The 14,666-nt window shown below is 49.1% G+C and overlaps 3 protein-coding genes across 9 annotated transcripts in view; 1 reads left to right on the top strand and 2 right to left on the bottom strand.

Annotated features, from left to right (window-relative positions):
* Nucleotides 1-2,926, bottom strand: part of ZZEF1 (zinc finger ZZ-type and EF-hand domain containing 1) — a 60,583-nt gene extending 57,657 nt beyond the window's left edge. For all 4 annotated transcript variants that reach the window (XR_008732887.1, XM_055714549.1, XM_055714558.1 and 1 more), the window contains exon 1: nucleotides 2,416-2,926. Coding sequence is in view for 3 of the 4 variants with exons in the window: in XM_055714549.1 (XP_055570524.1) it covers nucleotides 2,416-2,778 (363 nt within the window). In the remaining variant the exon portion in view is untranslated. The remainder of the gene's footprint in view (nucleotides 1-2,415) is intronic.
* A 165-nt stretch (nucleotides 2,927-3,091) lies between these two features.
* Nucleotides 3,092-10,207, top strand: LOC102054687 (neuferricin). 3 transcript variants are annotated; one of them, XR_008732886.1, is made up of 5 exons: nucleotides 3,098-3,419; nucleotides 3,847-3,987; nucleotides 4,462-4,648; nucleotides 6,861-7,262; nucleotides 10,165-10,207. XR_008732886.1 is itself a non-coding variant. In XM_055714528.1 (4 exons), exons 1-4 carry the CDS (start codon nucleotides 3,170-3,172, stop codon nucleotides 7,072-7,074), a joined length of 792 nt encoding a protein of 263 aa, XP_055570503.1. In that variant the 5' UTR covers nucleotides 3,098-3,169; the 3' UTR covers nucleotides 7,075-7,843. The 3 variants fall into 3 exon arrangements, 2 of the variants coding, with proteins under 2 accessions (XP_055570517.1, XP_055570503.1); XM_055714528.1 differs by lacking the exon at nucleotides 10,165-10,207 and having other exon boundaries at nucleotides 6,861-7,843; XM_055714542.1 differs by lacking the exons at nucleotides 3,847-3,987; nucleotides 10,165-10,207 and having other exon boundaries at nucleotides 3,092-3,419; nucleotides 6,861-7,843.
* Nucleotides 9,967-14,666, bottom strand: part of ANKFY1 (ankyrin repeat and FYVE domain containing 1) — a 36,472-nt gene continuing 31,772 nt past the window's right edge. The window contains exons 25-26 of one of the 2 annotated variants that reach the window (XR_008732884.1): nucleotides 11,575-13,794; nucleotides 9,967-10,755 (exon numbers count right to left, since the gene is read on the bottom strand). Coding sequence is in view for 1 of the 2 variants with exons in the window: in XM_055714519.1 (XP_055570494.1) it covers nucleotides 13,662-13,794 (133 nt within the window). In the remaining variant the exon portion in view is untranslated. Of the gene's footprint in view, nucleotides 13,795-14,666 lie in introns of both variants that reach the window. The other variant, XM_055714519.1, reaches the window with a different exon arrangement.

Here is a 14,666-nt window from a genome sequence, read left to right as displayed (position 1 = left end):
AAGCATACACAAGTCCCACTGCTCAGACAAGCTGCTCTGTACAATGGGGATATAAGAAAAAAAAAGAAAGAAAAAAATCAGTATGCAAACCTGTGTCCAAGCTTTTGAGTTGTGTTCACAACTGAGACATGATACAAATGCAGTAGCAGCTTTACCACAATCCAGCTGCATTGTGCTCCTAAATAAAAGCATGAAGTCCACACACTTCCTACTCAGTTCAACCCTGAACATAAAGAAATGTAAAAGAGACATCCTTCCTGGGAAAATTGATGGCTAAGGCGATTGCTAGGAAACATGGCACACGGAAAAATCACCCCCTCATCTCACAGACAGCTCAGGAGTTGGACAGCATGACAGAACATCTGAAGTGTGACTTAGGAAAACTCTGTATGTCATCCTTCATCCTCGGCAGAGCTGCAGCGTTAATGTTTCAAGCAAAAGCCGGACACATTACATGACAGCTCTGAAGCACTACTAAATAAAAAAAAGGATTCAGAGGTTCACTTTACCTAGAAAGAAGATTCTGCACTTAAACAAGAGGTTCATTTTGCCCATAAAGCATTCAAGGTATTTGTTCACAAGCCCCACACTGATAATAGAAAAATGGGCAGATCAACACTTAGTCTATGCCAGACAGGATTCTATAAACACTAAAGAGTGAAACCTACTGACCTGCCACCCACAAACTAACTTCTCATCAGTGTAAAACACATCCTAAAATACTACAGTCCCTGGGCTGGTGCCAGTTACAAAAACAATGACATCAAGGTTTTCCCCTAACTCCCAACATACCAACTTTGCAGGACAGACTGGATATGATCACATATCCATACCATGATAAATCCTCTGACAAGTTTTTTCCTCATTCCCGAGAGCAGAAAAAAATAAATAACCAAACCCAAAACCACTACATTCTTCATGCAGAGGAGGATGCGCAATACAGACAATCCTCAAAATATTTCTGCAGCCTGTGAAGTTCAGTTGTTTGTATTAACAGACAGCCCTGATGCACTAATTCCACTCTCACCATCATTACAAACGAAGTGTTCTTTAGTGCCTCTCTTAAAGGAACTGGAAATGGAAGCAGCATTTTAGCAAGCTACTTAAAACAGTCAGGTATCACCATACCTATCTGTAGAACAAAATTAATCTCTTCACAGTTTCCAGTAGTCTTGTTAATATCTGGGCACTGATTTCGCAGAGCGTTATGTGTGACGTTAAAGTGTTTAACACTTTACCAAGTTATTCTACTACTCAGGAGCCATACAAAGACAGGAGGAAGTCACCGGTGAGACTCAGGAACTGCATGCAGTGAGAGATTCAAATACAACCACTTTCTCAACCAGCATGAAATTCCCCGTAACAGGGTTTTCCACTGCATTTTAAATGCTAGCTAGCTAGAGAGCAAAGCTAAAGCTTAAGTGTTCTACATGTTAAATTCTCCACATGCCTTCCCACAGCAGAAAGGGCACTGCACTCTCTTCTATTGCCAAAACCTTACCTAAAGACCTGTCTGTGGAGGGGGAACTGTGTTACACTACTTGCTTACAAGTTTTCCAAAACTCTTGTTCACCTAAGTAATGGGATACCAACGAGCTACTTGACAAGCTCACTGCCGATTTTGAAAAGCAACAATAAAATCAAGTCTGGTAAACTTTGACTTGCGATGCCATTAAGAAGTATCTCAGAGGAATTACTGGTACAGAACTTCCTACCTGAGCTACCACCAGCTGCACTGGCAGTAACACCAGCAGAATATGGTTGTTAAATAACCCTTTTATTTAGAAGTGACTGCTGGGCATGATCAACAAAACCAAGTATAAATTACCGATGGAAAAAAAATATTAAAAAAAGATCTGGAAGTTGCCAGCCACCTTTATCGGTAGCAGCAGCCCCTTTCTGAACCTGGCTGCAGAGCCCTCTGCCCTGGCCTCGCCCCGGCCACCAGGAGGGGGTGACCGGGCTCCCCACGGCCGCCTCGGTGGCCTCGCTGCTGGGACCCCGCGTCACGGGCCCGGCGGCTGCGCGCCCACAGCGAGACCCCGGGGGAGCCCCCCCGGCTGAGGGAGCCCTGCCCCAGCGGCAGCCCGGGGCGTTCCACCGCCCCCCGCCCTGCCCGGGACGGCGGCTCCCCCGGGAGGACGCCCCTTGTCCCGGTCCCCCGGCCCTGCGCTGCCCCCCTGGGCCGGCAGCTCCCTCGGGAGGGCGCCCCTCGTCCCGCGGGGGGACCGGCCCCGCGCAGCCCCCCCAGGTGCCCCTTGTCCCGGTCCCGCGCAGCCCCCCCAGGTGCCCCTTGTCCCGGTCCCCCGGCCCCGCGCAGCCCCCCCCGGCGCCCCTTGTCCCGCGAGGGGACCGGCCCCCCCGCAGCCCCCTCCGGGCCGGGCAGCGGCCTGGCCCCACCGGCCGCCCCCTCACCTCCTCGCTCTCGCCGCGGGAGCCGGCTGCCAGGCGGGAGACGCTCTCCAGCACCTCGCAGAACTGCTCCAGGCTGACGGCCTCGTCGCCGCGGCTGAGGCGCTCCTCCAGCCAGCGCACCAGCGTGCTGTGGTGCCGCGACACCAGCGACTCGGGCAGCGCCGCCTCCCGCAGCCGCGCCGTGGCTTCCCGCAGCCGGGCCTGGTCCAGCAGCACCTCGGCCGGCGGCAGCGGAGGCGCCGGGCTGGCGGCGGCGACGGGCGGGAAGGGGGCGCCGGACTGAGGCGCCGCGGCCGCCCCCTCCATGCCCTCCTCGGCGCCCTCCTCCTCCTCCTCGCTGCTGTGGCTCGCCGCCGTCCCCATGGGCCCCCCGGAGGCGCCGACGCTGCGACCCGACGCTCGGCAGAGCCGCTTCTCCTTCCCGCGGCTCCGCCCGGCCCGGCTTAGTCAGCAACTTCCCGGCCCGCCGCACCTGTCAGCCCGCAGCCGGCGGCGGCCGCGCCACACTGCCGCCAAGCGACGCCCGGCGCCGCAAAGGCCCGGCTCGCCCCGCCCCGCCCCGCCCCGGAAAGCCGCCGGTGCGGCCGCGCTGCGCGACACCCGCCGTAAAACGGAGCCGTGGGAAGGCTCGTCACGCCTCTTTCCCACGGCACCGGCCACGCTGCCGTCAGCCGCCGCCACGCTGCCGTGCGGCGAGGAAAGTGTCGTGAAAGGGGTCGGGCACGCGAGGCGCCCGCCAGGGTGGTGCGGCCCCATGTGGCGGGGTGCGGCGGCTGCGCTGCTGTGCCTGGGGGCCGCCTGCCTTCTGGGCCGCGGGTTCGATCCCCGCGCCTGGCTGCTGCCGCCGCCGCCCCGCGGCCGCCTGCTGAGCGTCGCCGAGCTGGCCCGGTACCGGGGCGCTGCGGGCGAACCCGGGCTCTACCTCGCCGTGCTGGGCCGCGTGTTCGACGTGGAACGCGGCCGCAGGCACTACGGCCCAGGCGGCGCCTACAGCGGCCTCGCAGGTAGCTCCGGCGGGGCGGGGGCTACCGCGGCCTGGGCCTGGCAGAGGCTCGGGGCGGCTGGCAGGGCCCTGTCGGAGATTCGCGGGGGGGGGGGGGTGTCAGGGGCTCTGTGGGGGCTGGCAGGGCCCTGTCAGGGGTTCGGGGGGGTGGGGGCGCTGGTGGGGGTTGTCAGGGGCTCAGGGGGGCTCTGGCAGGGCCCTGTCAGAGATTCGGGGGGGGTTGTCAGGGGCTCTGTGGGGGCTGGGGGAGTTGTCAGGGGCTCGGGGGCGGCTGGCAGGGCCCTGTCAGGGGCTCAGGGGGGGTTGTCAGGGGCTCGGGGGGGGGGCTGGCAGGGCCTTGTCAGGGGGTCGGGGCAGTGGGGGGCTGGCAGGGCCTCAGGGGCGGCTGGCAGGGCTCTGGGGGGGCCTCACCACCTGCCTCCTCGCAGGGAGAGATGCCACCAGAGCGTTTGCCACCGGTGACTTCACACCAGCGGGGCTGGTGGACGATGTCTCAGCGCTGTCGCCCGGCGAGATGCTCGCCATCCAGAGCTGGCTGTCCTTCTACAGCGACAGCTACAACCCCGTGGGTAGGTGGGCCTGGCTGGAGTGAGATTCATCTGCCCACCTTGGAGGCAAAACTGGACGGTTCTCTTGCCCTGGGCCGTCAGCCGCAGCTCTCTGTCCTGCTTTTCATCATTTCATCAGATGCGAGCACTGAAATGAGCCAGGCTCGGGGGACGGGAGGAGCAGCAGCACAGGGGAACGATTTTGGGGAATAGGGTGCACGGTTGGGAAAGACTTCTGAGTTTTGCAGCTGAAAGTGGTGTTGACTTTCTGATCTTTAATGAGGCTGTGCCTAAGCTTGCCCTGCGTGGATTTAATATGTATAAATTGCTGTGTGATCCAGTAATGGAAAGGATGTAAGCTCAGTTCAGTTTTAAAATTGGGCCATGGTGAGATCCCTTTTTGTCTTTAAATAATGATTTATTTTTTTACAAAGACGGAACTATTCCTTTTCCTTGACTGGAAACACTTCGGTCTTAACTGATCTTCTCTCCCAGGGAAGCTTGTGGGCAGATTCTATGATGAAGATGGGGCACCAACAGAAGCCTTAAGGCAGGCTGAGGCTGCGATAGAGGAGGCTCTCAAGTTCCAAGCAGAAAGTGAGCAGAGGAAGCAGCAGTTCCCACCCTGCAACTCTGAATGGAATTCTGCTAAGGGCAGCCGATTCTGGTGCTCCAGACAGAGGTAAACTGCCTTCCTGCCATCACACTTGGACCCTTTGAAGCAGAGCATTTCTGCCGTTTTTTTGGATGTCTTGAGCTTTGTCCTTGGCTCTCCTAGCAGGAGTGGCATAGAAAGATGTCCTGGCTCCTGCAGCCACCATACTCCATTGTAGGTGAGGTCCACTGACTTCTCCACAGAAGGGTATAGGCTGGTCCTAATGTGCTGAGTGCTGGCAGGGCTGGAATATGCTGGGCAGGGTCCCTTCCCCTGTCCACGAATTTTCACAGAATCCTAGAATCATTTAGGTTGGAAAAGACCTTTAAATCGAGTCCAAACAATAACCCAGCACTGCTAAGTCCACCAGTAAACCATGTCCCTAAGTGTCACATCTACACGTCTTTTAAATACCTCCAGGGATGATGACTTCCCCACTTCCCTGGGCAGCCCGTTCCAGTGCTTGACAACCCTTTCCGTGAAGAAAATTTTCCTAATATCCAATCTAAACCTCCCCTGGGGCTGTTTCCTCTTGTCCTACCAGTTGTTAGTTGGGAGAAGAGACCAACCCCCACCTCGCTACACCCTCCTCTCAGGTAGTTGTAGAGAGCAAGGTCTCCTCCAAGCCTCCTTTTCTCCAGGCTGACACCCCCAGTGCCCTCAGCTGTTCCTGGTCAGACTTGTGCTCCAGCCCCTTCCCCATCTCCGTTGCCCTTCTCTGGATGCGCTCCAACACCTCAGTGTCTGTCTTGGAGTGAGGGACCCAAAACTGAACATGGTATTTGAGGTGTGGGCTCACCAGTGCCAAGTACAGGGAGATGATCGCTGCCCTGGTCCTGCTGGCCACACTGTCTCAGATACCAGCCAGGATGCTACTGGCCGCCTTGGCTACCTGGGCATGCTGCTGGCTCATGTTCAGCCTGCCATCAGCCAACACCCCCCCAGCTGTGCTTTCTGTCAGGCAGAGCCAACCGGCAAGGAGCAGCAGTGCTGTTCTCTGCTGTGCCAGGCTGAGCCACTGCTGCTGTGTGAATTGGAGTCCCTAGATTTTCTCTGCCTGCCCAGCAACCACTGATAGCCACCACCCAGTCTGGAGTTGCACAGAGGCGTAGATTGGGCTAGTGAAAACATTCTCCAGCATGAGGTAGCAAAGAGTTACTCTGCTCACTGACCTGGTGAGCGGGTAAAAGGAAACCAAAGTTTTATCCCAATCATTAATACTTCTAGGAATTTTATTTCTGGGGCAAAAATTCTTGTGTCACACTGGAATCCAAATCAGGTTTCAGAACTGCCACATGTGCACACAAGCCTGCTGTTCTCAGGGAAACAGGACAGAAACCTCACTAGGACCATCTGCTGCCTTCTCACCTATCGGGAATGCAATGCTTAGCTTGTGTTTTTCAGAGAGTTTCAGAGCCTGTCTCACAGGCTACTGCCACAACAGTTTTCACTTAAAACCACATAAAAATGAGGTTGAACATTGAATAGTCATTTCCTGCTTGGCCTATTTACTTGTATTCCTCTCTCAGTTTAGGGAATATTTTGTTTGAAGGTGGGATCATTTCACAGACCACACCACGAAATGCTTAGGCTTCATTTCGTTTCGGTACAGCAGTAGCACTGCGTACCATGGGGGAATTGCTTCTATGTGTGAATGAGCTTGGTACAGCCTTGGGACTGGGTGTTGCGTGGCAGTCACTTGTGTAAAGAGTTTTACAGGCTTAAAAGAGGCTGTGGTTGGGGGAACGGGCAGGATTTGGCCCATAAGAGACACCATGAAGTAGCTGCAGAGGTACTTGAGATATTTTTTTTTTTTGCTTCTGCCCTAGTTCTCAAAATCACTGTGTTCAGTCAAGGCACAGAAGGTGGCATGTGGTCACCTGTGAGCAATTAGCTACCCCCAGAAAAGGCATTTTGCCATTAGACACGCTGTGTAACAGAAGGCTATGATTCCTTTTCCAGCAATAGAAACACGGTAAGCAGAAGTTGGTTGCTCTCGGAAGTGCGAAAGCATGTAGCAGCAGTGATGACACCAGCTTCAGGCCACAGGTGTCCAAAGCACAGCCAATAAGGAGGTCTCAGAAAGCTGTGTTGGCTATTGACAGCAAAGTCTACCTCAGTGGCGTATTGTTAGTTCTAACTCTCCCAGATTCTCTTGGGTTTTTTCTAACAGTTCTCTATTCACTAGAAGCATTTTCACAGGTTTGAATTGTAATTTATTTAAATTTTCCATTGTTAGTGGGGGAGTGAAGAGAGACTGGACTGGAGTCCCTCGGAAGCTGTACCAACCTGGTTCGCGGGGGAGTCACTGCGTGTGCGTGAGGACTACTGGTCCCTCGTGGGGCTGGCCGGCCTCCAGTGAGCACAACGACCGCGGCGATCTGGATAACCCTCACCTGGAGGAATACGAGGGCTGCCATCCGCTGGCCGAGCAGTGTGTCCTGAAGGTGTGACTGACTCCAGGGGGGCAGAGTCCTGCAGCCAAACATCGCACTTTGAGGGGGCAGCTCCGGCTCCGTTCCATCTGTGCAAAGGCAGCAATTAACAATTCATGTTGCTCGTGACTCTCTTAATGTGCGGAGCTGGAGATGAAATGGAGGAAATACTTTAGCCAAGTTAGTGGCTAAAAAGCAGTAACAGGGTATGTACTTTATTCCTATGGTATGTTTACATCTGGCAACAAATTTTTAAGATGCACGGCCTGAATTATATTTAAAAACTGATTCATTGTGCAGTCAGGAAATTGATGCTTGCATGCGCAGTGGTGGGTGCAACGTATTGCGTTTTAAGGTAGTGAGGTAATGAGCACAAGAACTGCTGCAGCATCACTGACCTGTTTATGCACAGTCCTCCACTTGCTTGAACTATGTCTGCAGCTTTGTAATGGTGGTCATCCTTCCCACCTGGTTTTCTCCAAGGAGTTCAAAGGTAGCAGGGAGAAGCCTGAATTTCTCCAACAGTTAAGGTACGTAGCATCTAGGAACTTCTGCAGCTTAGTTATACAAAAGCGTTATCAAATTCTTGGAATACAGAAGGCAAAGGTCACAGCTGTATTTCCTCATTTAGTGTTTGCATTAGATACTGTGCAAAGATGATACTGGAAGCCACCTAATGAGGATTGTTGTTTTATATTAACCTCACCCTCCTGGTCCTGTGATTCACTACTTTCAAACTACTCAGAGCAAGAATTGGTAGTTTAACAAAAGCTATGTGGCAACACGACTATCCCGCTGTCATCTGCCTCTTATTTCCGTTGTGGTATATGGCCTCCTCCCATCTGGTACCACGTCCATCAGCCTGTAACCTTGAAGTCTGTGCATATTTTATCACAGCTGGCAAATGTGCAGGGCAAGTTATTACTGTTTCTGCGTGGGGCTGAAAAGGACAAGAGAATACCCGCAGAGAGCCTAGGTGCTATAAACCCAAGGCTGCAGGGAAGCAGCTGCTGGTTTTCGTTAGGTTCTGGTCTAGGTGGGGCCTCAAGAGAGACACTCAGATTACACAGAGCCCAGCAGCGGCACAGGTCCGTGCTGAACTGTGTTCAGTTCCTTAAGGCAGCTGCCACCTATTTATAAACAGCTGGAAGGCATTTATAAACTCAGTTAGTTTTGAGCTACTAGCACCTCTAAAGTCCCACAAATCTAAGCAATCAGTTAATAAGTATTAAGATTACAGGAGGCCTGGCAGCATTGCTTCAAAGTAGAGAATAATCACTTCATTGCAGTCACAGCAGGACATACTACAGTGCTTTTCACCTACGATGTTTACGATGAGGCTGCAGCTGACACTGATAATAGCTGTACAGCCATTTAAAGGTGCATATGGTTATTGTAATACGTTTGGGGGGTTGTGGTGGGTAGGGTTTTTTAGTAAACCTAGTTTTGTTGTTTAGTTTTCAACCAAAATCTTGAAGAGAAGTGAAGACACTTTCAGGCAGATGCATCAGCTCTTACCAGTCACAGCGAAGTCATATGTTTAGGTGAGTGGCAGAACTGAAAAACCCAGCCCTGGGCTCATGCTGTCTTTGGGACAGGAGCAGGCTGCTCCTCTCGCATGACAAACCTAAAGGTAAAGCAGTGTAAGATCCGCAGGCAAGAGGTGCAAAGCCATCCTTCATTGTCTCCACAACTCAGGGGGCATTCCAAGCATCACTGCATCATGTGCTGTTGGATGTGTCTTCTTGAACTAGCATTTAAAGGTCAAACCATCCCCTAAATTGATTGGCAAATGTCTTTAAAGTAGCTTTTTAAAGCTGTTTAAAAGTTGCAGTAAATTCCAGGTAATTAAATACTGTAAAAAGCAGTTTGTAAAGGCAAGTCAATGTCACAAGTTGGAGGCCTAGCAGAGGTGCATTAGCTATGTAACCTCTAAGCAAGTCTCATCTCACTGTAATGTGCTCTGTGCTCAAGCATTATGTTGAAATGCTGAGGGGATGCTTTTGATCTTAAAAGCTATATCATAAAAACCCCCCAAAAGCAGTACAACCCCATGCTGCAGCAAGGCAAGATGGGAGTGTGGTGCTGTAACTTAAACTTGGTTCAAAACCAATTTCAGTTTAGTGTTTGGGAAACACCAAGATGGAGGAAAATTTTATCCTGCACAAGGAATAAGTCATCTATTAAAGCAAACAAGGAGACAACCTCGCTGGCCTGAAGTGCTCCAGGATTATCTTGTTTCTACGCCAATTTAAAAGCTCAGCTAGATCCTCCCATAGTAAAAAGGGTGGGAAGAAAATAGTGACAGTTACACAGGGGTCAGGTCAACACAGACGGTGCTCTAATAAAGCTCAGTGTTCATCTGTACTTTAGTAAAGTTTTATTAATAAAAAGACTAACACATCACACTCACCAAGATGTTTTGGTTGGTTTTGCTATTGCACTGAAGCTTTCCTTTTCTTGAAGCCAAGCTGCAGCAGCTCTAGGCTTTGCTAGGAGGCTAAGCTGCCCACCAATATACAACTGACCACACTTAGTATGTTGCTTTGAGTCAACTCGGCTCAGCCCTTGAAACTGATCTAAGCCAAGAACTTATTTACTCCATGAACCAGCTCTGGCCTAGAGGAAGTTAGGATTGTTTCATAAGAATGATTATCTCTGTGTCTAGTATAAGGCATTCAGGATGACTATATGGTATAAACTAGAACACCAAACCTTGTCAGCCAAAAGAATGGTTGTAGCAGTTCCACAACATTAAAATGAATACCTGGAATCATTTTAGAACAGTTGTCAAGCCCAATTGAATGCTGCATCCCTAGTTTTCCTTGTGGCTTGTAAAGAATAGCTTGCAAAGGGGCAGCTGCCTCTACAGGAGAAGATACTTTAACAAGGTTTCCACCTCACAATGCATTATCTAGTTATGCATTTTATTACAAGTAGAATCATTACACAACAAAGTAATGCATATTGGAAAAATACATTTTTACAGTGACTCCAGACAAACATTGCAGATAAAATGCCATTGTTCTAAGACTTCCTTTTCTATTTCAGAGGGTATTGGAAGGTTCGAGTTATTTCTGTCACTCATACAAGCTTTGATTTTTCTAGAAATTAGTTTGCTGCAGTACCCAACTCTGCCGGTTACAGGAAAGAGGACTCACCTATTAACATCTGATCTACAAAAAAAAAATAAAAATCCAGCCTTGGCCTCCAATATTGTTACATGCTAATTTATAAGCACTACGTGAGAAATGAGAAGTTGTACAAGCCATTCATCTCCAGCACAGGAAGTCATTAAGGCATCTCTCAGCTTTTAGCCAGCAATTTGCTATGCTCTGTTAGTACCTTCAACACTTAACGTTCTCACTCCACTTAGTGGTGTGAAACAGTGACTACACCTTTTACAGAGACAAATTAAAACTGAAACTAGTCCACATTTTGTGCTTGTGTAAGTGCTGGATGACTGCAATCAAGAGGAATCCAGGCTCAGAACAAAAAGCTACAAACCACCACAGACTTCCCACGTAGCCCTGTTGAAGCGCCTGAAGCCTGCTCTGACAGCATCACTTCCCAGGGACGGCCGATGGCTTTCCATTTACCCTGTTCAACGCTTGGCAGACTTGAGTCTCGAGTGAATAGATACCACTTAAAGACAGCAGGGGTAACAAGGGTTGGGGTTTTGGTCACAACTGTAGTATGCTACAAAGAAGAGCAGTTTTTAGTAGAGTTAGAAATGTGTTGACCACTAGTACATTACCAAGTGCCTCCATTCGTATTTGTACCCTGCAGTGGAGCATTGCCAGCAAAACTCCCCGCCCCACCCCCACCCCCCCAAATCTGAGGTCTGAGAGTTCAGACCGATACTAGACAGAGTGTATAAAGGACCGACCCCACCAGCTGTTTGGTGGGGTCAGCCTCTTCAGCTGAACTAGAAGGAAACTTGCGTTTTGGTTTGAGTTGTGAGCTTCTCCCCTTTAACTCTGGCAGAAAGCTATTTAGAGTTGGCTGGAAGGAAACTATCTCAAAGGCACTTTAAAATGATCAAATTCATTGAATTTAGTTGCTTTAAATTTAATGAACACTTCAGGCTACACATTTGTTTATCGACAACCTTAACTTTCCTTTTCAGACTTCAGTAAGAAAGCTGGTACAATATTGGCTGTAAACAGCAAATGAGGAGCGTTACACATGGTTTCACACATCCTTCCCAGAGTTTCAGGCAGTTAATTAATATTCTGTGTTAAAAACAGCAACTAGCCAGCCTTAAACCTGCCATCCAGTTAGGCTGAATTTTCACAAGATCTACATTTTTCATTATTTAAAAGCTTGCTTACTCTGTTAAAGCTGAGCTCCCTGTTCCCCTGCCCCTTCCAGAGAAGTCACTGAAAAAGTGATGTTTAAACACTTCAGCAATTACATGTTGTGCAGTTTTCCACTTAAGTTGGAAGTCCACAGGCTGTGGCCTTGGAAGAACACTCCTCTGCCGCTATCTTTTGGTATTCTGAGCACACAACTTACCCCTCCACATCACCACAGCTCCAAACCAAGGAAGTCAACATGTTATCACGGGATACACTACAGCCAAGACTTCTTTCACCAAAAGCACTTTTCCATCGCTATCTTTCACTGCTAGATACTTGCAGCCAGTGATATTCTGAAATATCAGAAAGCAATAGACTAGAAGTACAATGTTTTTCATCTATTCCACTCAAAAACCCAAACTGTAGCTTGCAGTTAAATGCTCAGACATCATTGTTCTCCACTTCTCTCACCTAGAATATTCTGCCAGAGATACAACCATTTATATTAGTAACTGTGTTAGAGACCAGTTGTGTTACCCAGGGCATTCTGTTGGAACGTGACAGCAACAGACATTAAACAGTGAGGCAAATTTGTATTATTGTCCATTACTCTTCTCTAGTGTTAACAAGGGTGAGATTCCAGTTATAACATAGTCATATTGGAAAATCAAAAGTGCAGATCAAGTGAGACTTGATGTGAAATTCAACATGCAAATGTCACCAATTATACCCTCTCCTATCCTTTTTTGTACAAGTGTGAGGAAAAACCCCAAGCCAGTCTTCCACAAAAGCAGCAGTCTGGTTTACCATCTCACCTTCTAAGACCGACAAGTCACTATTCTTCACAGGGCAGTGCACCACCAGCTCGCCCACGTTGTACACTGGAGATAACAGTCATTAAATAAACACACACCAGTTCACAGTAGAGATGAGGAACGCCGAGTTGAGTCTAAACTAGGTTCATCTCTTGGGATGAAAACAGCCTTGATATAGCATGTAGTTTTGCTTAAGCACACGTACTTTCTGACTGAAGCCTTTGCCCACCAAATCATAACCTTGTCTATCAGCAAAGTACTTTCCTGTTTACCTAGACAATGTGGTGATGGATTGTTACAGATTCAGCATGTTTAAGAGAGCATGATCAGCCTAGATTAAAATACTGCAGCTTAATTCAAATGTCTGGCACTGCACCACTAGGTCGGAATCCTTCCTTCAAGCCAGAGGCCAACTGTTAACAGGAAGCCTCCAAATGCGCTCCCACTCACCAGCAATCCTGCTGAAAATGGAATTTAATGTCTAGAGGTGCAGCACATCCTACACTGGTAGGGTTACTGACTGTCCCACAGCCGTTCACCAGGGTCTTTAAACCAAAGTAAAGTGCTACTCTCCCTCATGGGATTCATAATGCACATCAGCATTTATTGCTGTTTTCCAAGTTACAACTACTTAACCAGTTCTAGTGTTTCTCCATCTAGCATACGGTCAGGTCTTTCAGCGCACTTACCTTCATTTATACAAGTTACCGGAATTAGAAGGACTAGCAACGTAAATACGAAAGTGCAACAAAGTAGACCTTGACAGTTCTAACTGGTATGAGCAAGAGTATTTACTGGCTAAACAATCTTGCGCTTCTCTTGAACATGCTAAAGCTCATGAGACATTTACTGAGGAGGTATTCAGATGTGGATCTGCAATTCTGACTGCTTTGCATCAGATGTTTGTTGTAAAGCTTTCTGTTGTAAGGCCACAATTCTTGAGCTATACTTAACAACTACTCCCATTTTTCAAGAGTTTAAGTGAACAGTGGTTGCCACAGCTCAGCCTAGCTTCTCAAGAAGTCTTCTCTGGAGAAAGGGAACATTTATCCTTTAAGACAAAGCAAAGAAAGATACCTGGTTACCCTGAAACTTAATGCCATCTCTACTAATCAGCCTGAAAGCCACAGGACTGAATAGAGTTGCTCAGTACAAAGCACCATATCAAGGACAGACCTGTTTCATGTCGATTTGAACACCAGCCTAACAATTTTAGCTTCCATACCCCACTGCAACTAGAAGAGGGTCTAAATTCTTTTATCACTTGGTTTTCAACGATCCACTCGAATTCCTAGTGAAGTCTATCACAGCCCAATACATTTACAGTCGTACAAAGTCATTTATACCGGAATATATCATAACAGGGTCCTTAATTAGTTCAGTCTATTGCAGAAGACACGTATAGGCCTCCTCTTCCCTATCCAGAGGGCTTGTAAGCAGAGCTGCTGTCAGGAGCGCTGACTGGGAATCCCTTTACTTCCACAGCCTACTAGGAGACTCCTCCCAGAGTCAGGACATCAAAGCAGATGTTGCAAACTCGAACTGGCTTGTTCAGGTCAAATTTTATGATGGGAATCTCCTTTGTTGAGCACTTATGGCAGAGCAGGCGTCCACAGTGTCGGCTGTTGACAGAAGAGGGGTGGGAAAAAGTTAATTCACTCACAGTGAACACTTGGGGTTTACTGTTTGATATTCTTTATCAACGACAGTATTACTATAAAGGGTACAGTAGCAGTTGAAATGCCACATTTTTCTTGTATCTTCTTACACATCTCATGTAATAATTTAATACTAACACCAAACGCACATACTGCTTCTATACTAGTCAGTCACCTAATATGACTTCAACCAACACGCATAGTTTCTCTGGAATACTGGGATAAGAGAAAAACCTTAGCCTAACATCCATCTAACCCAGCTTGTTTTCTACAAGTTCAGACTAGTTAAGAAAAGGCAACTCATACCAGCACCTTCAGTCATTTTCACTTTACAAACAGCACCCCTAACCTAAGCTGGCAGTGGCTGCCTAAATCTGTCACCTGTTTTAGAACGGGTCAGCCCCATCACTGTGGCAACGTGCTTTCCCCTCCCCCCTTTTCAGCTTAAGCAATAGCCACCAGTGGCAGCAGGTCACTGCATCCGGCTTAAGGTGGACTCTGGGGAGACAGATAACACCACAATAGCTACGGGCTACAGACCTTGCTCAACAGCTGAGGGCTAGTTGAGCATGTACCAGCCAAGATCCAGCTGGTATGCAAATATGACTAAGTCAATAGTCTTACTCCATAAACAGTGGTCAGCCCAGGGCCGTGGAGCAACCCTGCATGGCAGCAGGCTGCATGCCAACACCTCCCCTCGAGCAGGGATGCCTCTCAAGGTTACTCCTTGAGGTTGAGAGAAGGCTTGTCACATCAGATGCTAGGTAAGTGAACTGGGAATAAGCACGCTGAACCTCTGAAAAGCCATGTAAAGGCGCCTGACTCTGCCTAGATAA

The sequence above is a fragment of the Falco cherrug genome, chromosome 1 (genome assembly GCF_023634085.1).
Source record: "Falco cherrug isolate bFalChe1 chromosome 1, bFalChe1.pri, whole genome shotgun sequence".
NCBI lineage: Eukaryota > Metazoa > Chordata > Aves > Falconiformes > Falconidae > Falco > Falco cherrug.
This window is presented reverse-complemented; position numbering and strand designations above follow the sequence as displayed.

Bases quoted from the DNA above. Each gene is read 5' to 3' on its own strand.
- LOC102054687 (XM_055714528.1), top strand. From the start codon at position 3,170: ATGTGGCGGGGTGCGGCGGCTGCGCTGCTGTGCCTGGGGGCCGCCTGC. The intron at 3,420-3,846 runs GTAGCTCCGGCG...GCCTCCTCGCAG, and splicing joins CGCCTACAGCGGCCTCGCAG to GGAGAGATGCCACCAGAGCG. The intron at 4,649-6,860 runs GTAAACTGCCTT...TTCCATTGTTAG, and splicing joins TTCTGGTGCTCCAGACAGAG to TGGGGGAGTGAAGAGAGACT.